The sequence below is a fragment of the Polistes fuscatus genome, unplaced genomic scaffold (assembly GCF_010416935.1).
Source record: "Polistes fuscatus isolate 324 unplaced genomic scaffold, CU_Pfus_HIC Scaffold1, whole genome shotgun sequence".
Taxonomy (NCBI): Eukaryota; Metazoa; Arthropoda; class Insecta; order Hymenoptera; family Vespidae; genus Polistes; species Polistes fuscatus.
In genome coordinates, this window is record NW_025112997.1 from 11,525,552 (window position 1) to 11,549,504 (window position 23,953).

The 23,953-nt window shown below is 33.1% G+C and overlaps 1 protein-coding gene across 1 annotated transcript in view; it reads right to left on the minus strand.

Annotated features, from left to right (window-relative positions):
• Positions 1-23,953, minus strand: part of LOC122514786 (UDP-glycosyltransferase UGT5-like) — a gene marked incomplete at its 5' end in the record, with an annotated part of 52,495 nt that overhangs the window by 14,383 nt on the left and 14,159 nt on the right. Inside the window, one exon of the mRNA XM_043631862.1 lies at positions 10,940-11,159. Within this exon, the coding sequence (XP_043487797.1) occupies positions 10,940-11,159 (220 nt within the window). The remainder of the gene's footprint in view (positions 1-10,939; positions 11,160-23,953) is intronic.

Sequence of the window (23,953 nt, forward strand, 5' to 3'; positions counted from 1 at the left end):
GTTTCAGGACGGGTATATGCAATCCTGTATGTTTTGTTTGTTACCAAAACACGAGACCGGCAATTAACGTATCATTACGTATACATATTCCGGACCGTTACACGGCCGAATGCGAAATAAGTGGAACGAGCATAGAACGTAAATGAAACAAACATAGAAAATAACTATTCCATCTGACTGTAGGACGCTTTCATATTTTTCATTATAGCTGACCATTTTTATTACACCACACCTTTATTTCCTTTTTCCGAATTAATTGGCTTGGAGTTTCACAAAAGATTTATCCAACCCTCCTGGAAAAGAATACCGAATGAAAGCTAACTCATCTATTACTTCAAATTACGCTCATTTTTCTATTTTGCTCATTTTCGAAATGTCTTTGTTCGTTTATATACTTTTAATCATACACGCGTATGAATCTAATAAGGGCACGGTTTGATCGATCCCTCCCGCCGATATTTTTGAAATTTTGCACACTTGTAGTAGTCCATGAGAATATTCATTGTGCCTTTACACATGGAGTATATATTCAGCCGTTTGCGAAAAAACGCGAATTGAAATTTCATATAGATACATATTCCTGTAGCTGTAATAGTGTTTAAGCGGCGCTATGTGTGTATCTTTGATGCCGTCGATATCTATATCTTATCTCATCAGGGCTAACTATGTTTTCCTTCTTTTATTCCCCGTATACGTGTGAAGAGCCTGCATTCATAAAATACAGTGTATTTCGGAAAAACTTATGTTGTACGACGAATATCATCCTAAAAAATGTTTCGTTTCACACACACACTAAAAAATTAATTTATATTATTTTTGTTATTTATGCTATTTATATATGTATGTTATTTGTTATGTGTTTATGTTTTATGTCTGTAAAACGAATATTATCCTGAAAAATATATCGTTTCAAGACCGCTAAAAAATTAATTTTTGTTATTTATTGTATATTATTTCATTTATAATTATTAATTCTATTACTTGCGCAATAATGTTAATTTCTTGATAAAAGTAATAACGTTAACAAAAAAAAATGTACACGCCCTATAATAGAAAAACACCTTTTTTTTAAATAATATTTCCAATAGAAAAGAAAGGTAAACATACCTGTTAGCCCTTTCGAGATAAGATATGATATCGGCGGCATCAAAGACACACACATAGCGCCGCTTAGACACTACTACAGCTACAAAAATACGTATCTACATGAAATTTCAATTCACGTTTTTTCACAAACGGCTGAATATATACGCCATGTTTAAAGGCACAATGAATATTCTCATAGATTACTACAAGTGTGCAGAATTTCAAAAAATCGGAGGGGATCGATCAAACCGTGTCCTTATAAGAGAAAGATTCTTTATATTTTTTTCTAATATTTGCCTATAATATTTAATAACTTCAATCAAGCTCAATAACGATAGAAATGTTACATTAATATTTTAATTTTTTTTAAAGATGCTACAATACAAAATGAAAATATGGTAAAAATCTGATATAATATATCAAAGATTTAATCGAAAAACGATTTATGCAATTTCTTACTTTCCAACTTTATTCTATAGAAATACTAATGAATTAAACATGTCGATTTATATATTCTTTTTTTTTCGTTATTGAATTTTGATTCAATCAACGCCAAATCTTTTTTTAACATAAATACATATATTTTAATAAAAATAAAATAGGTTTTGAAATAACTAAAACATTATACATATATGCATATGTATTATGGTACCTAGTATCTCACCAACGATATTCACTCTACTACGGCCTAACTACAACTTTGCAAGTATACTTCATAAGTAAACAAAACAAAACGGATGAGAATAGAGAAGATAAAAATATAGCAATTAAATTACTACGTGACCATTAACTATAAACGTTTATATAAATATTTTTTAATCATTAGAAGAAAGGGAGAATGAATAGAGATAAGGGTTCGATTATCGTTAAAATGACAAGAAAATACAATGGTCTTTGATATAACGCAACGCATCCGAGTCTCGATTTGTGCTATCGCAATTTCCGATGAAGAGAACCGAGGAGGACTCGTTATATCGCGAAGAAATCAACGATTCTTGAGAGAAATAAAGAAAAACAGAAAAAGAAGGTCGTCGTTGTCGCCGCTTGCGCGTCGTTACGCGGCAATGCTCTTTTCGTTCTTCCACCGTATTTCTCCCTTTTTTTCTACCACTACTTTTCCTCCTCTCTCACCCTGCTTTAAACCATTACATCCCTTACGGGCGAGCAGGTGCGTCGAAGTACTCGGAGCTTCCACAGTTCTCCTACTCATCCCAGCAAAAGGGCACCGTCTCGTCCTCCCTATTCCACCCACACACTGTCCTCGCCCTTCCCTCTCGTATCAGACAAGAAATAAGAGTCTGAAGCACATTTTGCCTCTCGAATAAATCCGACCGATTGTGAGAGAGATAAGAAGAAATAGAGAAAGATAAAGAAAGAGAATAACGTAGGGAGAACAAAGATGCTCCAATGTTAGGTCCATGAACGGAATGGGTGGAAACGTTCACTTGTGAAACTGGTTATTCTGTGAAAGGGTTATAAAAGAGAGAGAGAGAGAAAGAGAGAAAGACAGACATAATACATATATATATATGTCTGTCTATATATATATATATATATATAAAGGAACAGATGGAGAACAAGAGATAGAGAGAGAGAGAGAGAGAAAGCGAGAAAGAGCAAGGATGAGAACAACAGGGCAATAAAGAAGACAAGGCTCACCTCGTCTGCCACGAAATAGAGAAAGGAGGATGAACGTGAGAACACAAAAGAGAAAGAGAGAGAATAGTCGGTGTCGAGCTAACTCGGCGACGAAGCCGCACTACGTTATCCCTCGAGCGTAACCGAAGAAGAAGAGCAGAAGCGAGGGCGTGTCTGGTACCTCCTTACAAACTGCCGAAACTTTGACTACGTCTCTCTCTCTCTCTCTCTCTCTCTCTCTCTCTCTCTCTCTTTTATCTTATCTTAATATTTTTTTTTACTTTTTACGTGTTAGTTTGCTTATAAATATCCGTTAATAATTGGCAGATTTTGAGACCAGCTTAAAAGATATACATATCATTATTTTTTGGCTCCAGTAATCGAAACATTGGAGTAAATAAAAAATTGATTTTATGATTTATTTTTTTATTTAATTTTTAATTAATTTTTGTTAATATGTTTTATTTAATTGTATATTTAATTTTGTCCATTGTTTGATTCACAATATTACAGTTAAATACCAACGGATTTTTATAAGCTTTGGTATATTTAAGTGGTATACCTTTAAGGTATTCTCACGATAAAATATTTCGGTGAACTGGCCAGCCAATTTTGAAAAAAAATTTTATACCTTAAAGATATACTACTTAATATACCAAAGCTTATAAAAATCCGTTGGTGTTCAACTGTAATGTCTCCTTGTCAATCTCCAGTGTTATAATTTGTCTCTTCTCTTTTTAAGGTCCAACTATGGGTTAATGGAATGGCAGAAATTTTAACGAAGAAAATGTTTCTTTAAAGGGGGAGTAATAAACGAATCGGGATTAATTTTATGAAAACACGTGCCGTAGAGTTTTAACAGTCGGTGTTAAAGTGCTACGAGACCTACGTGATTCGAAAATCGAAACTGCTTTGCTCGTTAATGGGACAAAAGCAGAAATAAAGAAAGAAAGAATCGTCTTTTATGCCTCGCAAACTGGAACTTTTCGAAAAGAGAGGGAGAAGTAACGTCGGTAACACCTGTTCGACATAAAATGAGGAATATGTTACAATCGTGGGCAACGAATCGTAGAAATTTAACTTCCAATTTGAAAACAAATTCAATATTTATGATCTCATTTCGTAATCAAGTTTTATGCTATATGAATAACCAAAATCGATTTATAACAAATGAGTGAAGTAAATTAGTTGAACGAAATAATATCGTAATTATAAAGAACGAAATTATTTATGATAGCGAAATTTACACAAAGCTTCAAAAGCGGTTATTACTTTGACATTTTCATAATGGTTATTATGGCTTTGTATAAGAAAACTACTAACTATAAAACTTGTAGCTAATACAAGGGACTACATGCTGGCTAAAGCTAATTGTTAAAACTTTTTAATTGCATTATATAACAATATACTTAACTTGGCTAGCTAAGAATTGTAGATTTAAAAAGTACATTATAATAACATATTTATAAACTGATTAAAAAATTACGGAAAATTTTCGAAAAAATCGGAACCATTATTTGGCGAATAAAATTAAAATAACGATCCTTTTAATCCAATAATGATAACAGAGAATTAAAAATAATCGATTTAATGGTCCACAGAAAATCCTCCTATAGAAAAGGGTTCTGAGCGGAGGGGCCCAGGTTTGATTTTAATCTCCTAAAAACAACATTAGGTGAAATTATTTCTACTAGAGGTGTTCACGATCGAACGCAAAAGTCTGTTCCGTGCAAAGCATTAAGAGAATGACCGCAATAAAATCACATGAAGGGTTTGTAGTAGGTGGGAGGATGTTCAAACGCGAACCGCATCGCTAGAATGAGGAAAAAGAAGACTTAAAAGTTGGCTTGCGAGTGCAATCGCGTTCGAAGATCTTGTAAAAGAGAATCTCTCTCTCTCTCTTTCTCTCTCTCTCTCTCTCTCTATCTTTACTTCTCTCTCATTCTCTCCTTCCCTTGCCTTTACTATCCGATTCGCAGGAAAAAGGACGTAAAGAATTGACTAACATAGATGCACGATTACTGGCATGGGTCACGGCTTTCGTGCGAGAGGTCGTAAACCGTGTTCGACCATATTACTTTAAAACCATTTCCGGATGGCGGTAGCTATATTTATCATTTATCGATACGAAGAGGATCCACGCCAAAGTGTTCTCCCTTATACGTTGATGCTCCTACCATTATTGGACGATTTCTGTGGAACGAAGAACGTTAACTGTTAATGCTATGCTGCAAATTCCTAAGAACATTTCTTCTCGTGGACGATAGCGAAGAAACTTTTTTCTTTAATTTTACAATCAGTACTTTAGCCAGTAACTTTTCAATTAAGTACAGATAAAATTTAATATATAGTATTATATATTTCTATGAGAGAAACAAATATTAGAAACTAAATGAAGTAACGACAAATTTCTCTATAAAAATTTTATGACATTATTGACAAATAATATTAACTACAAAGTGATATTAAAAATTATATTTTATGACTAGATGCTCAGGTACTTATAATTACTTTCACTTTTTTATTATAAAATATATTTTTATTTATTTTATGTAATTCTAGAAAATATCTACCGTCTCATAAAATACCATAGTATATAGAATAATACTTATTAGCCGTTTGAATCCTAAGCGGTGTGATTACAGCGTGATTATTTAGATTTTTTCCTATCAAAAATGCTACGCTATTAAAACGCAATGTGCAATAGATTCATAGTTGCATCGCTTGACAATTATCGATTGATTTTTTTAATAACTCCTGGAACTCACAAACAATTAAGTATTAAATAAATAAATTCTCTAAATTATCTTTTTCCCTAGGAAGCAATTAAAAAATAACGAATATCTATCATGTACCAACGTTATATAAATAACATACATCAAAGTACTGAAATCAAAGTCGCTATTGGAATTCTTATTCAATTTATAATCTCCAATAAGGATAACGATATCAATATCGTAGACAATCCAATAAATGTATGTTTTACAATTGAAGACTCTTCAGCGAAAAAACTGTAGAAATGCACGTAGACACATATATGCATTTGTATAATACATATGAATATATGTATCGTATATATATATATATGAAACGTGCATGCGTGCATATGTGTATGTAGGTCTGTATGTGTGTGTGTGTGTGAAATTACACCCAAGAGAAGAAAGCAAAGTAAATAGGAAGAATAGAAAAGCAATCCCATGATAGGAAAGATCGAAGCAATTTAAGCAGCCGCATAAATAAATAAAAGCTATCGTTACCTAGCCATGAGATATTCGTTCGTAGGTAATCCAAGAACGATTAAATAGGTAAGTCGTAAGAGAAATATCGAGAGAACATGCGGATTGGTAAAATCGATAGCTATGGAGAACGTAATAGCATCTAAAATTCAAAGCCACCCTCGTAAATCCACAGGACTGCTAATTACGCTCGCTCGGAAGGACGCGGACAGCGTAGCACAACTCGGCTAATCGCAATATTTTCATATATCCTTCTGTGATTTATGAGATTCGTTCGTATTTCCCTCTTCTCTCGACTTTTGTTCACGCAGAGAATCCAACAAGCGCATTTTCTCGATACAACGTCGAAAGAGGATATTGCGCTCGGCGTAGCAGATTTATTTCTTTTATTTTTTAAACAAGAAAAAAAAGGAAGAAGGAGTAAAGAAAAATAAAAAAAGGGAAAAGAGAGAAAAAGTGATAGTGAGAAAAAGAGAGAGAGAGAAAGAGAACTAGAACGGTCCCTATGTCGTGGGCACACTGCAAATCACTTTTAATTAGATTCGGAAGTGTTTCGCCATTCCCCGTAGAAAAGGCAAAGAAAACGAGAAACCCAAAGGGGAATCTGCGACGTCGTTAAAAATATTACCCTGTGTAATTAAATACGGGAATATCCCTTTCGTTATACGCTGTTTTTAGCGCCCGAAATTCGCGTTTGTAGAAAAAAAAGAAAAGAAAAAGAAGAGAGAAAAAAGAGGTATGAGAAAAATGTTTTAAAGTATGACCTACATTCGTTAGAGGGAACGAAAGAGAGAGAGAAAGAGTCTACATAATTCTAAACACCTCTTAGAGAAGATGTACGTTTAGTTAGGCTAAAACATTTAACGAACGAATTATCCCTAGAACAGCTGTGTGTACGACATTCCTTTAACGCTTTCAATTCATTTCGTCGAAAATTCAAGATACTCGATCGTAAATTCGTACTGTGCTAATTACAGCTCGTCGAAATTTGCTATATTCGTTAAAAGACCAAAAGAAAAGATCGAGAGGGAGGAAGAGAAATGTCACGTTGCGAAGAAACGTTCCAATCGATACTAATATTTTCATCAATTTCGTTATTTATAAAATATTTCATTATTTGATATCGAGACACTGAAATAAAATCTTTGATATCGATGGAAAAGTCTTTGGATAATTTCAGATATTTAAAATAATATGATAAGGGAGATATTATTTTTTATATATATTTAAAATATACCCACCATTTTGATTGCATAATAGTTAATCAGTGTAATATTGAACAAATAGACAGCTACATCAAATAAGTTGTTAACTCAGAAAAAAAAGTCGATTACCGCCAATTACTAATGTACATATATTAAATAAAAATAATTAGATAATTTTCAATTAAGATATAATTACAATAAGGATGAAATAATTTTTAACGAATTATTTTTAGTTATCAGTTAGGAGATTGTAGTTATAATATTTTTAAGTTTATGACCATCTCCCTCTCACACACAAATTAATTTTAATAAATTGAAATAGAAATTTTTCTTCGATCAATGTAGACAAGAAAAATTGTAAGGCACGAACACAACAAAACAAAACAAACATACACGATTCTCATTCGAATCTTGTTCGTGTTTGATATAGCACGTTAGCCAAATCCAGCGAGCTCTTTTACATTATTCGTTAGCCTTAATTCTTTTTCAAGGAGAAAGAACACGTCTAATCAAGTGCCATGCTATGCTAACATCCCTTGCAAAAAAGCAAAGCTCGTTCCATCTCCCTTTCTCTCTCGTTTCCTCCTTCTTCTTCTCCTTTTTCTTTATCTTCTCCTTCTATCTCGTTATTTCTCAGATTTGTTAATTAGCCTCGACACGATTACACGACACCAACGTTAAAATGTATGCAGGTGCGATTCTAGTGGAAGGAACGTATCTTCATTATTTGGACGTTAAGGAGAAACTCAAATGGAGTAAGCAGAATTTCGCATGATTGTCGTCGAAGCACGGCTAGCAGCAACGACCAACCGGGATCGGTAACAGGTGCAAACGAAATTTGTTTAGAAATAAAATTAATATTTAACGTGCATGCACACAGATAGCTATACATGCAGGATATAGTTACGCGGGACGCCGGTTTAACGAGGGTATTATCTCGACCGGTAGTCGCGAAACGTTAGTCGAGTACGCTTAAAATACAAGGACGGCCCTCGTAAATCGCCCTGCTAATTAGCGCGATACGGATCAGCCTCTCGTACGACGACGTAGAAACGAGAGAGTCGCGTCTGCAAACGGTGTATATTGTACATTTCGCTCTTTATCTCTTTTCTTTTCTCTTTTCCACTCATTCATTCTCTTTTTCTTTATCCTATTATTACCCCGTCAAAGGACCACCCCCCACCTCCCCCAACGTTATCACATGGCGTACACGTATGAGCTTGCATTTTCTATTTTCATCGTTAACTCCGGAATTAACTCAACGAAAAGTGCCAAGCAAAAATTTCAGATTTATTTAACAATTTAGGCTGTTTCCTGATTAAAGGGATTCCATGCGAAAGATTATTAGAAATAAAAAATAAAAGATAGTCGTTCGATTTCTCATTTGCCAAATAAATGTCAATTAATTCGCGGATGAAGCGATAAAGCTTGATTTTTTAAATAAAGTCAGGGCTTTTATCGATTGCGGTTTATTAAACGAGCATTCACGGTCTTTTCATAATCGACATGATAGGTAATACACATTTAATAACATTCATAGATGATTCGTAGTTCCTTTCAAAATGAATTAACTTATTAATATCTTTTGCGTTTGCTTCTGAAGTTTCAAAAACAAAACATCAGTTTCTACTTAATCGGCTTATTTTTATTCATTATGAATCTTAATCCGTTTGCATGCATATAAGCGAACGTTGCAAAAATGAATTGTTAATAAATCTGATGATTGAAATACGCGTCCCACTTATTTTTCTCTCGTCAAATCGGTGCACGAAAATGGCTTAGCGAGTTTGTCGTGGTTTTGCGTGGATTATCGTCGACGATGTTGGTCGAAGGAAAGACAGGAGTCAGAAACCACGCGAAAACTCGACCGCTGCCGCGTCGACAGAGTGAGAGAGAGAGAGAGAGAGAGAGCGAGAGAGAGAGAGAGAGAGAGAGAGGTATGGGTTGGTCGACAAGTTATTCGCGGTTCACCATTGAATAATTTAACGTTTAATTTCACGTTGGTTCCTCGTCGTCATCGGCATACCGCGGTACCGTTGATTCGTACCGTGAAACATTTAACACACGCCAAATTTCCCATGCGACTCGCCGGATAATACCCACCATACACATAGCTCTCTACATAGGGATAAAGGGACTTGTACTTGCGCATGCGCGCACACGTGCATAAGCTCGAGAAGCGTGTTTCGAATTCCGTAACTCTTCCCCCCATTCCCCCTCACCCATCTCACTCCTAGTATTCACCGATTCGAGAATGATCGCTATTGCTTAATCGATGGAATCATAAAGGTTTACTTACAAATTTTATTAGACTTTGCCAAGAAATTTTACGACGCCGTTGTTATATTTGTCGTTTTCAAAAAGAAATGAAAAGCGGAGATTGATGGGTAAACTTTAGTACTCGATTCGACGCAATTTTCTGTTTTGAAGTTACACGCAAAGTAATTGCATTCGTGGAGAAAAAACAAACAAAAAGAAATGTGAACAATTTAATACCTCGATAATTACGAGACTCGTAAATGAAAACAGATCGGAATATCGTATAACTATTCAAACATTTTCCTCTCTTCCGGTAACCCGATCGTAAAGATTTTCAAACGAAATTCAAGATTTTTTTTTTTATTTTTGACTGGATTAATTTTCACTGTTTCGTTCCACTCCACGATCCTCTCTTTCACATCTATTTTTAAATAACATTACTGTTATCATTATTATTACCACTGGCACTTATATTATTATCGCTATTATTACTACTTATTATTATTAATCTGTAAATTGTGATATTTTCGCTGAAACCATTATACTTACTTACTATTATATTAATGTTAGGATAAAATAAATTGTGTATATAAAACTTAATTACTCCCGAGTACCTCGCTCAATCTCATCTACGACTAAATCAACAAAAAAAACATCCCTTCTAACTCACCAAATAATCATCCTTTTCTTTTCTCTTTCGCAGACAATTTTTCTCATACATACATTTAAAATAAAATTTTCTCTTAAAAAAAAAATAATAAAAAAGATCTATTTTTTAAAAAAAGAAATATCTACCAATCGATTCAATCACACAATTATCAAGTGAAATATACTTTTCATAATCGTTAATTTTCAAATATCTTTTCTGCGATCGAGTAAACGTCATTCTAATTAAAATCGTAATTCTACGCGTATTAAGAGTTTTATCGAGTCTAACAATAAGTATGGTACCGGTATTATTATTCGTAATTCCCGCTTGACAGGTTAGAAGTCGGTAAAAAGTTGACGGGATGAAAAGAGAGAAAATCATTATTAAGGAGAAAGAGAGAAAAAGAGAGAGAGAGAAAGAAAGGGTGGAGGAAACGTAGCGTCAAAAAACGAGCGAGCTAAAAGAAAGGGTGGAGGCGGCAGTGAACCGCGTTACGGATTAACGGTGCGCCGGTACGGCAACGACGATGCACTTCCCGCATATCCTAGCGTCCGGACAGCTCGTGAGATATTCAACGGAGCGAATATCCGGCCAGATTATACGATTTTCCTCTCTTTCCCTATCGTCTTCTTTTTTCTTTTTCTTTCTAAACCCTGTGCTGTGATGCTCGGGGAAAAGAGAGAGAGAGAAACAGAGACAGAAGATAGAATAGAGTGGATAGCAACGCAAAACTCCAACTCCGTGCTGATATCTTTTGGGGGGGTGGAAAAAAAGAACGGACAAAGAGAGAAAGGGAAAATTGGCGAATGAACGATACGCCGGTCATGGTTGAAAAGGAATGAGGGGGGAATGCCTGAATAACGTACCTAGTGTTATTGAAAATCTCATCCAAAGCGTGCCTGAAGATTTTCTCGTTTAGTTCCTCGTATTCGAGTAATATAGCTGCACCTCTATACTCTGCTGTTACAGCATTTGTATACTGATCACCGTACATCGGTATAAGAATCATCGGGACTCCTGCGTACACGGCCTCTGTCAAACCTAATAAACCGGCATGACCCACGTAAGCTTTTACATTTGGATGATCTGTAACAAACATATGCGAAATTATTATTATTAATATTCAATTATTCAAAATATAATTCTCACATCGTCGCAAATTAGTTGTCGCATTTGTTAATGTAAACGCTTACACACCAAATGTGACAACTAATTTGGGATTGAGAGAATACAATATAAAAAAACTACTGAAAGTTTTGTTTTTGTTTTTTAAATGATGAAAAATAATACATCTCTATGCTGTTTATTAATATTTCGTTAACAATATCATATTCGTCAATATGAGAAACTTCTTTCTGTCTTGATAAAAGCTTTTGTATGTTTTTACAATAAAATAGCTCGTCCTTGGAAAATAAACCTCTCATCCAGTACAGAGGGAATTTTTCAATAAATCTAATAATTGAATTCACATATTACGTTTATATAACAATCCTATTCAATAAATATTCCCGGTAAACGTAATTGTTTTGTATATACTTGTTTAAAGATCGATATTGATAAGATTGTGCTTTTTTTGCCAATTTAAAATTAAAAAAAAAAATAATTAACAATGAAATTATATTGAAAAACGTTAATTCTCATAGAAATTATATACTAGAGAAAAAGAATAATATAATAATAAATTAATAATAAAAAATAATAATGTAATAATAAGAAAATAATCGTAAAAACGTCCACCCCCGAATAATAAACAAATAATTTTGTTACGTTAACTCGTTAAAATCAAACAAATATTATTTAAAACTATCTTTCGAAAAAAAAAATGCGTCGTAATCAAGATATCTAGTTGTCCCAGTTTAACAAATAAAATAAAACTCATCCTATATAGAAAAACACTTTTCAATTTTTTTTTTCATGGAAATCGTTCCAACCAATTCTCCCGGAAGGCAGAAAAAATAATTCCGAGTCGATCGAGCAAGAACGATGTAAAGACAGGCGAAGCGTAAAGTCTAGGAAAGAGACACAAACTGATAAAATTCGTTCGTGATATCAAAGCGAGGAAGACGATCGGAGTGTTGCACATATATAAAAATAAAAGGAAAGAAATAGATGAAAGAGTAAAAGAAAGAGAAAAAGAAAAAGAAAGAAAAATCTGAAAACGTTTCGAAAGCGAGTTGCAATGTGAAATCGAATGGCGCATTAGAAGCCTTCTTCTAGGCGAGGAGCAAAGCGCATCATGTAATCGCAAAATTCGGCGGAAGAATCGTTGTCGAGTCGCTTATCGTCGACGACAGTACCATCTTATTCTTTCTTTCGATCTCCCTTACTCTTTCTTTAACACACACACACAAACACATACTTCTTGAAGCGTCTACGGTAAAGAAGGATAGGCGACACACCCTCCTATTCGACACAGAATACCACCTCCAGAGTCGATCCTAATGTCAAATTCCATTACCGCGGCATAGCAGCCCTTCCTTTTTCCCTTTCCACCATCTTACCATCACGCTTAAGCCCCGTACTCTCCCAAAGGTAGAAACGTATAAACTTGTTTGCATTAAATCCCTTTCTTTTTAGTTCTATTTATTTATTCATCTATATATTCAAATTAATATTGTGCGACCATGTTAAGAACTTTTAGGAACGATAATGAAGGTTATTATGAAACAACTTTCATCTAGGAACCCGTGTCCAGAAACATTTCCTTTAGGAATTACAGTACGTGATGTGTGTATTAACCGACTCAGTACTCGTTACAGAAGTAATTCAAACTGTCTTACACTAACGTTAATACCTAGTATTACAACGTCATGAAATCAACTGACACACTCGTTCGAAAATGTTCGAGTATCACAAGCAATTATGTTATTTGCTACTGGGTTTTTTTTAATTCGATTGACGTATCATAAATCAAAGCTTCCAGATGACCTAACAAGAAAAAATTAATTGGATTTAAGTTAGGTGAATATCAAAGTCTACATAAAGGCAAACCAATGATTTACCATGATTCCTTAGAATAAAAGCTCTAGCTAGAGAGAACATTCTGATAACACATATCACGCTCTCTAATTCCCAAACAAAACTTTCTCAGACACAAGTTCCTCTATAAAAGTTGTTCATAATAATCCTCTCTATCATCCTTAAAAGTTTATAACATGCGTATAGAATCATTCTATATATATATATATATATATTTAATATATAGGTATATAAATACATGTACAAGTAAGTGTGCAGAATAAATCATAATTAAAACATTATTTGATTTTTTACTATCATAAATTTTTTTGAAAAACTGATAAATATATTTCATTCTTTGACTACAAAAGGCATATACCTGGTGAGACAAAAAAAAGTAAGACAGCTGAATATCATTGTGGAACTTAAAGATACAAAGTATAGCTACATCAGAATTAGAATGGCTTCGAAGGACGCACTAATCTTTTTTTGACCTAAATGAAAAAAGAAAGTAACACGTGTTATGTTATGATATTTACCGAATTCGTCGTGAAATCCGCCAACAAATAGACATAAAAAAATTATATGTTTATTTGTGAAAAATTCAAAAAGTATCCTTGAAAAATAATCCAAACAAAAATTGACAACAAATTTATTATGATCACGTTAAGGCTCTCTTGAAATCATGCTGTACTTAATAAAAGCATTTCTGATCGGATTGCTAATTACAGAGTAATCTCTATTTATCACGACTCGCTGTTCACCCCGTATATTTACGTATTCATACATAAATATTCCTATAATAAGAAAAAGTCGAAGACATCTCTTTTCTACGGTTTTTCGTTCACGGTAGATACGCTATGTCGTCGTTTCTCTCACCGATCGCATATACATATTGAAAAGAAAGGTATAGGGGCAGAGAGAGACAGACAGACAGAGGAGGATAGAGTACGAATGGGAGATATCCATCTATCCATCCAGGATCCAGCGATCAGTCTGAATTTTTGCCGACGAGTCGATGGCAGCGAGGCGAGAAGACGAAAAATCGGGCATACGTATATACCACTCGCACGATTTGAGCGAGATTTCACGCTCTGACATCGTAGTCGCGTGCTTTCCTCTCACGGCATGAACCCTCGACACGTTCGATTTTTTCCCATTCTGCTTCTTCTTCTTCTCACCCTCCCCCCTTCTAGCTCTTTCTCTCTCTTTTTTTTCAATTTTTGTTATCTCTGCTTCCGACGCGATTATTTTTACCATCGACGGATTCCAATATTTTCCGAGAAAAAAATCGTTAGTAGACAAAAATTGAGATTTTTATGGCATGTTAATCAAAGTAGAAATAAAGATTGAATTTATAGAAGTATAATTGCAATGTAATTAAATAAATATAAATAAAAAAGTTTATTGCAGTAATAGGATACTTATTTGTTAATCGATTTTAAATTTACTTCTACATTTGAAATATTTATTTACCTACTTCATAAGTGAGTAATAATAATAATATACATTTATATATATGTGCGTGTGCAAACAATTACAAGAGAATAGAAGAAAGAAAGTAGTATGAAGGTTAAATTACAAGTGATAACATAACTAAAAACATTCCAATTATAGACAAGCTAATAGAAGAAATACGAACATTATACTAATATAACGTTAAAATAAAGGTATAGACTATATAACTATATAAACTATAGACTATATAATTATATAAAGTTAAAATAAATGTAACGACAAAAAACACGAAATTACGGTTAAAAAAAGACCACAATGTCGGATGGAAGTAGTTATCGTTTAAGAGTAGCGATATATATTTTTTTCTAACAATTAATTTTAATAATATATGTATTTTCTCATCTTTTTCGATATAAATTATTCATTTTGTCTTATCTATAATTTATAAATTGAAAAGTTACGATGGTTGAAAATTTTGTTATCACCTAAAGGTTTAACTTTTATACCTTCGGTTCTAGAAATTTATCTGAAAGAAATATAATTAATAGTTCGCATCGTCATTTCGGTGAAATCGTTGAAAACTTAGTTCCACCTTACTCGCCGTAAGATTTTTACGAGAATTGAGAATATATTCGTCGATTCTTCGTTATGTCGTCCGAGCTTCCATCCTATCAGTTACATTGCTCGAGAAAAGTTAGGAGACACGCGGAAGCAGAAACGGATGTGCTTGAAAATTCTATCGCTCTTCGCGATAGACATTTCAGACTACAGCATCGACAATATTTTCACTCCGTTCCCAATAGAAGCAACTCGAAGTCGAAGCGATCGAGACTCGTAAAGCGATTACCGTCTCTGCATCGACTCCACTTAAATGTTTCTTCGTGTTTCGAAGCATCGAGAGCTTCCAAAACTCAAGTCGACGTTGCTTTCTCATTGAAAATTAAACTTACTTTTTTCTAACTTTGTATACTCTCATTCTCTTCCTACTTACTTATACGTCTGTATAAATAACAATGTTTGTAAAAGAAAACACAAGAAATAATTTATCAGAAGTTAATATTATTTATCTATTTTTTCTGTTCCAAACATAACTTAATTGATAAAACAAAATTGTTAATTAACTATTTACCAATTAACAGAATTGTGGTAATATTATTTGTATGTTTATGATAAATAATAATTATAAGAAACTTTATAATAAAAAAAAACTTGTACAGTACTGAAATGTGTATTACATATAATGCACAAAATATATACACACTGTTAAAAGATGTAATTTCTATGATAAAAATAGTTTAAAAACGTTCGATTGAATTTAAGAATAATCAAACTACAAAAAGAATGAAATTTCTTATCAGGAGAATAGTATCGTTGCATTTAATCGTAGCCCATCGAAAGATATCGGCCTTCATTTGATATTCGAAACAGCCTCTGGCGAGATAAGTATGCGGTCTATCGAAAAAAAGAAGGGTGGATCACCATTCTTAAAACGATGGAGGGTGCGGTCTGTTTCCGATAAGACTATACTCAGCGATCGATCGAATGTGCATCTGTGTGAACAAATCTGATAGGTACAATTTGAAAAAAAACACAAGGAAAGAAAAAAAAGAAGCATGGAACAATTAAAAAAAAAGAGAAAAATAAGGCGCAACGTTAAAAGTTACTTATATTCTACAACGTAAATATTATAAAACAAACAAGCATTTTCTCTTATGCATTAGTCGTTTCAATATGAAAATTTACGTTCCTTGTCACAGAAAGTACTGCGACAAACGTTCTGAAAACACATTCTGGCAAATGGTAGATTTTATGGGGAACGATTTCCATTTATTCGTCTACTCTTTTAAACTTCATTTTGTCTTCTACATTACCGATATCGCATTATCGTTTTTACCTTCTCCGTCGACCACTCTCCAAACGGTTTTATAATAACAATCACCGTAAAGACGATCGATCGATAAGAATAATCGTTAGGATAAACGAAAAAAAGAAGAAAAAAACAAACAAATAAGTAAGTTAAAAGCCGATACCTGTGTATAAAACGTACGAAATACTTGTTTTATCTTATATAATAATCTACTGTCATTCTCGTCGTCAGCAACGATATAATTGGACTCGCGTTTCTCGATCGCCTTGTTACACGTTCGCATAACGATGTTCTATTAATTGGAATTTCCGGTAATAGATCGACGACCGAATCGATCGATACAAGGAAAATTGAGAATCGCGTATGTGACCGTCCAATCTCCTGAACGTTTCATAGCAACAAGAAAGAGAGAGAGAGAGAAAAGTATTAAGCTACCGGACGAAGATAAATCAAGAGAGAGGGGGAAGAAAAGGAGAGGGAAACGGATGTAGATGTTTCGTTGGAAAAGTAATTTGCAAGGAAAATAGAAGGCAAGCCGAACTTCGAGGAAAAGGAGGAAAAGTGTAGACTCCCTCGCTCGACCGATATTAAATCTTTCACGTTGCGGTTTTCAAAGAAAAACGACTATGAGCTCGAGTAGTCGGAACTTGGAAGACATCGAAACACTTACTCATTACTATATTTTTTCCTTTCGACGATTCATCGCAAATTAATGAACTCCTTACGATTACTTAGCGTATTAATAATTTGAGTACTTAATTATTATTGATTGAATTTTTTTTGACAAAACGCAAATCACATCTAACATGTGATGTAACAATTGTGAGGATGAGAGAATGAACAGTGTTTGTATGTGTGAGAAAAGATGATTAGGAAACTAAATATAATTCTTTTGTTACGAATGCGTGTGTTTTATTTGTAAGACGAAACCATTTGAGCCTATCGCCTGATGTATAATTTGGTCGCACCGAAACCTCTCGAACACTCCCAATCCGAAAGTACAGGAAGAATCTAGAATTTTTATGATCGGGAATGGTCGGGAGAACTCGAGAAAGAATGCAAGGAAATGTCAAAAGACGATAGAGGGGATGATGAAGATATATAAGCAACGAAAAGAACTAACGGGCGCGCATTTGATATTGTATTGTTTTTACAACGAGTGTCTGAGTGTAAAAAAAGACGGCAGCAAAGAATTAAGTATATATCTTCGTTAAGTAAGGCGCTTAAAGTAACATAACAGAGTGAATTAATTAATTATTAAGTTAGATTATAGATACTTACTATTTTATTCTATCTCATCTCATTATATTTCATTATACTTTATTAAATCTTTTAATAAACATTATTAAGACATTGACTGTCGCACGTTTTCACATGATTTGTCTGCCACGCCTACACGAATCTTCTATTATGGGATGCATATTTTGTTGAAATTTTTTTTACAACTGATAAACGACATTGTATAATTGTGTCTTAGGCATTATTTATGATTACATATATGATTACAAGATGATACTTGTGTTGTAAATTCAATTGTGTTATAGAAGCAAATAACTCAAAAAAATATTTCAATTTCCGATTTTAGGATGAAGTTAGCAAAGTATTTAGTACAATGTTCTAATGTTGAAAATTGCATTTCATCAAGCAATTACGTACAGAAAAGACGTTATCACGAATTAAAAAAGAAATCGGAAAATGCTAACTATTTTGGTTCACATTTTCTTTGCCTACCGTGTCACAAAATAACTCATCGAAGTATGCCCAAATAAAATATATATTTTCCTTCTAATAAAAAAATTATTTTTGCATGCTCCATATGACATAAATTTCTTCAAACTCTTATAAAAACAATGGTATTATTTAAAAATTTATCAGAATCAATATTTACTTTAACTATGTAATTTTACTAACGGTCGTGTTGGGGTCACTGGTGACCTACATGGCAGTCAACGTGTTAAACGATATTAAATAAATTAAAATTAAATAAATACATAATAAATCTTACCCAATTTAAATTTATACATTATAAAAAAATAAAGGAATTACATATTATTTCAAAATATCGTGCTCATAATACAAGTGCAATAGAATATATTTTTAAAAATTATTATTCACGTTGCAATAAAATAATATACTTGTACATTGCTTTTATAAAATTTATTCAGCTTATTCTCCGTTAGAACCATATTTTTCTAAAATTTATATATAACTATTATATGCAGGGTGCTTTATTTAAGTAAGATCACCAAAATATTTCTTCAACTTATTGCGATGTAAAATATATTTTTTACATGATATGCAAAGTGTCAAAGAACCAACATTTGGCAAGAATACTTTGTTCTCAAAGTCATTTTTATCGAAGTTATCAAGTTCATCAGTGTTTTTTGGTGTAACCACATTTTTTTCTTATTTCATCGTGTAGCTGATCGAAATATACATTCAAATAAGTATAATAATATACCCTTGAAATGGCCATGATCCTCGAAAATGAAAGTTCTACGTAAATGACATCCATTTATTCAACCTCCTTAATAAAATAGATCTAACCAATGAATCGTTCTCTATATTTACTCATCGAAAACGGCGTGCTCAACGCGTCCTAAATATCTCCTAATGTTCTACATTTGAAATCTTCCTACATATGCGACAATTCGCGATCTCAACGTGCCACTGGTTGCGATAGGATGCTAAACGCGCTGTTCATGCATGCTTTGGTGCGTGCTAGCTTTGCACCCAAATCGATTTTCGAAGTCCAAGCACGTAAAAGCTCAAGTCTATTACGAGACAAAGAAAAAAAATGAGGAGAAAATGAAGAAATATGTAAATAAATAAAAGGGTCATATCGCAAAGAGTCAAAAAAATAAATGTTAAAGAAAAAGTTAGAAAAGTGAGAGAGACCAAAAAAGAGAAAAAAGAGAGGGAGAGCGAGCGAGCAAGGGAGAGGAAAAGCTTCGTCGTTGGGAAGGTTTAACGGTGATTTATGTTGCCAGCGGGTCGTTAGCGAGTTGCCTAATTAAAGTCGTTTCACTCGACAGAGGCCGAACTGCAAAACTGCTTACGCGAAAATTCTCGTGGTCTCTCGGCCTCCTTTACCTTCACCTTCTAGTTCTCCGCCTCCTTTTCCTTTTCCCCTTCTCTTTTTCTTCTTCTCTCTAGAGCCACCATTCTGTTTTTGTAAGAAACTGCCGAAGTACTCGAAACGCGTTGCTATCGAACGAGGAGTCGAGTATAAAAGATAAAAAGAAAAAAGAGAATCAAGAGAGAGAGAGAGAGAGAGAGAGAGATGAAGAAAGAGAGAAAAACAAAGAGAAAGAGAGAGAGAGTGTGAGTAAGAAAAAAGATAGACGAAGAGAGAAAGGTCGAATTTAGTAGAGAACCGTTCTTCGAGAGTCTCGATAAAAAGAAATAGATCTTTTGAGTCGTTTTTACATATTCGAGAAGGTCTGATCTGTCGACTCTTGGGAGATGATCCTGATGATGAGTAAGAAAAAAAGAGTAAGAAGGAGAAACGATTCACTATACCGATTCCCTTAACGAATTCGATTCCCCTTTGAAAGATACCTAATCGTCTTTCTAATCTCCTTTATGATAGAAGTTAATCTTCTATATAAATCCCTTTATTTTTTTATCTGAAAAACACTTATTTCATATGAAACTTGTAGTATAATATATACTTGTATACTTAACAAGTATATTAAACTTCAAATATTATATAAACTACCAATTAATTGATTTGAATGATGAAATGAAGACTTATAAGATAAATATATTTGATTATGTAACATGAAAATTATAAAAGGTTATCAAAAAAGGTTTGCATAATGATAATTGGTACAAATAAAGTCATTTTAATATCATTTGTTCAAAAATGTGAAAGTACATTGGACCCTATGTAATGTATATATATGTATATACACATTACATGCAGCATACATGCTGGCAAGATTAGAAGCGGTAAACCAAAATGCTGCTTCCAAAGGGCGTTACTTTCAGGATAGAAACCACTGCAACGTTTGTGGTATTGCCATTAAAATTACTCGTTGCGTTTGTCCCATTCACGAAAAATAGAAACGTTAGTAAATGAGCATCCGCTCGATTTGTCATTCACAAAAAGTTTTCCATGTTTCGAACTATGATCATTAAATTCAAACATCACCTGAATCTACTAAACGCATTCTGTTTACTCTATTTTCTTGCATATTTATTTACATAACTTTTTGGCTCAAATAGAATACTATAAATAATTATGAAAGTACTAACGTTATTTAATTAATGATTATTTGTGCTAAAGAGTTCAACAAAATGTTTAAAAATAATTAAAGAGAAAACAAATAAGCAGAAGAAAGAGAGAAGGGAGAATTTATAAACGGCACACGAACCTTCCACACGTAAGCTAATATTAGCATGACCTTAAATTACTCTGAAAAGAACACGCACGTACACAAAGATATTCTAAAAATAGTAAACCTAGAAATTGTTATATACTTATGAAAATTATAATAACTATAACTAACAATAAGAGGGGACCCAGCTTGTTACCTTTCTTCATTTTCATTTTATTTATTCAACAAATTTCTATTTGCTCGTTTATTCACAAATAAATTTTTTATAAGATATAGTAATGTTCATTTTAATACGTGTCGTTGTACATAAAAAAGTATATAAATACGTTAATAATGAATTTTTCTTATATTAACAAACATATTTTCGTAAATTTTTCCAATCTAATGTAAATCCCATTACAATTTGATCTCATTCAAGTTGGTTAATGAACGATAACTCAAATAATCTATACGCGTTCAATTGGATAACCTTTTTCAATGAATAATTCACCTCTATTGGCAATACCTAGTTTAAACGAATAAAAGAATTAACACGATACTTACAATTAAACAATTACGCAAGAGAGATTGAATAACTAGGCGATCATTTAGCTATATGTATACGTATGTATAATACATATGTATGCACATATATTTATTTACATTTACATATTTTCAATCGTGAAAGTATAAGGCTATTTAAAAAACAAAAAATACAAATAGCCGATATTCGGCAAACGAATGATTTTTCGTATTAATACAACATGATAATTAATTTGTTTATCGAAACATACATCTCTCTCAATTTGATATGCGATTGGCAAATATTGTTCAAATTTCCAACAAAGCGTAGGATGTTGATCGTATGATCGTTGCTTTTACACGAAGTATAATTCTTTTTTAAGAACAAACAACGATATAACGATTGATATGCCTCTTTACATCAAATCGTTGAATTCATTCGCTGAAATGGTTTCAAAGCTTTCAAAGCTTCCCGCCCACGCAAGCTGCTTTTGAAGCTTCAACACTATTTGCTACTTGCAGAAAGGCCTGGTTGAATAGCGAATATCGAAGTTTCCAAATCAATCTCAATCGAAAAGCGGCTCTCGATATTTCATAGCAATTTACTAACTCGCTATGTAAATTAATCCCATCGAAGATATTATTTTGGCTTTCCATCGGTAACGTGCTTCCTTAAACTTTAGAGTGAGCTAGTTTAATCTTAAGACAGATAGAAAAAAGAGATATTTTTTCCTTGAAGAAAATTGCTATTATAACATTAAAGAAACTATAATGTTAAAGAACAGTAATCGATATATTACCGTGAGATAAAAACTTATTAACAAAGTATATAGAAGCTAATTTACGAAGCAGGCTCTTTGTGCTTAAACATTAGTGTGCATAATGTTATAATCATTATCAATATCTTTACATCGACGTTAATCCTTTGAACATAAAAGGCAAGAAATTAAAAGCTTTGGATAACATTAGGGCCACTCACGACAAGGTGAGTCAAAAACTTAATTTTTAAAGATTTTATTTAAAATATATATATATGAGTAAAATAATAAAAAAATAAAATAATAAAGGTAAAAAATCTAATGTGATAATATAATAAATTCTCTTATAATATATTTGCAAAAAGTTATAAAGGTTATTATTAGATAAGTCTATCGATTTATCACAAGAAAAATTGGTGCGGTAGTGAGTATTAAACGTTAGAGTAATATTTTCATTGCCATAATTATCCATATTAATTATAAAAATATTGTAAGTGTACTCTAAAGTTATTATCTATGTATAAAACCAATTGCTTTCAAAACTTCTAGGCAGATTAACATAATTAGACAAAACTGGAATATTATATAACTCTTGAGCAATTTATGAGATTATATAAAACGTATTAGCGTAAAAAAATATTCCTATAAAATAATCACATCATTGCCATGACTAGATAATTATTATCAAATACGATAACATAACGACACGATGATTAAATAATAAAATAAATCATTCTATGTGTTTTTTACTCATTTATTTCCTTCACATCTACTAACACGATCAGTCTAACTGGGCCTCATGCAATGATTTTTCTTTTTTAAATAATTTAGGGTACACTAATTAGTCTCAGCATGCTAACTCGATCGTAAGTTAGTGATGATGTCGGAAGGATCGCTTTACTCTGATGGCAAAAGAGCAAAGTCAACTAATTGGAAAGCTCGAAAAGCAATTAACCTAAGAGCTCAAAGATAAACATTACTTCGATAATTATCTCAAGAGAATCGTATCGAATGTCTGAACTGTCCAATACGATTACATAATCGATTATGTACTCGATAAAATACGGACTGTGTACATATATACGTGCCTATATACATATATACGATCTGCTTGTCATTAATTATTCACGAATTCACTCTCGAGTGATTTTTATCGATTTTTAAAGCAGCATTCTTCAATACTTTTCAAACTTCAAATTAAACTAACGCAATATTACGAATCCTGTTACTCAGTAATCTTAGATACATTTTTACGATAAAATTGTAAAAACAACGACATTTCTTAATACTAAAAATAAAAATATAAAATTGCTGAAACCAAACTTGTTCCATAACCTTGCTCGTCCTCTCTAACATCCTCCTCATCTGTAATCCGTTCCCTCCGCTTATACCAAACCAAAAACCCAGGTTACAGAATTCATCCACCCGCTTTACCCTTTCCTTATTCATCCTCCATTCATACTCTGATTTATTCTTTCTCTTTCTGAACACTACTACTTTCGTCCTACTTACATTCACCGTTAAATCTTTCTTTTGCGCATATTCTTCGTACATACTCATTAACATTTGTATCCCTCTTTCATCCTCCGCTAGTAGAACCATATCATCCGCATATGCTAGTGACCACACTTTGCCACTTCTTTTCCCCTTTCTCTGCAGCTTTTTCTCCATATTCGCTAACAGCAGACCGAACAGTAGGGAGCTCAACGGGTATTCTTGTCTGAGTCCCCTTTCTGTCCAGAATTATTCTCCTTTTTGTCCTCCTATTCTCACTCTGACTCAGTCAGTAAAGCATTCCTCTATCCTTCCAATCAAGGGCCCATCCACTTCCCTCTCCCTCAGCGCTTTCCGCAGTACCATCCTGTTAATCGAGTCGAACTCAGCTTTAAAATCCACGAACAGAACGACTAGCTTCCTCTTCCTCTTACCCAGGTTTCTGTTCTCTAGGAAGTTAAGCATGTATATATTGTCCAGTGTGCCCATCCCCTTTTTGAA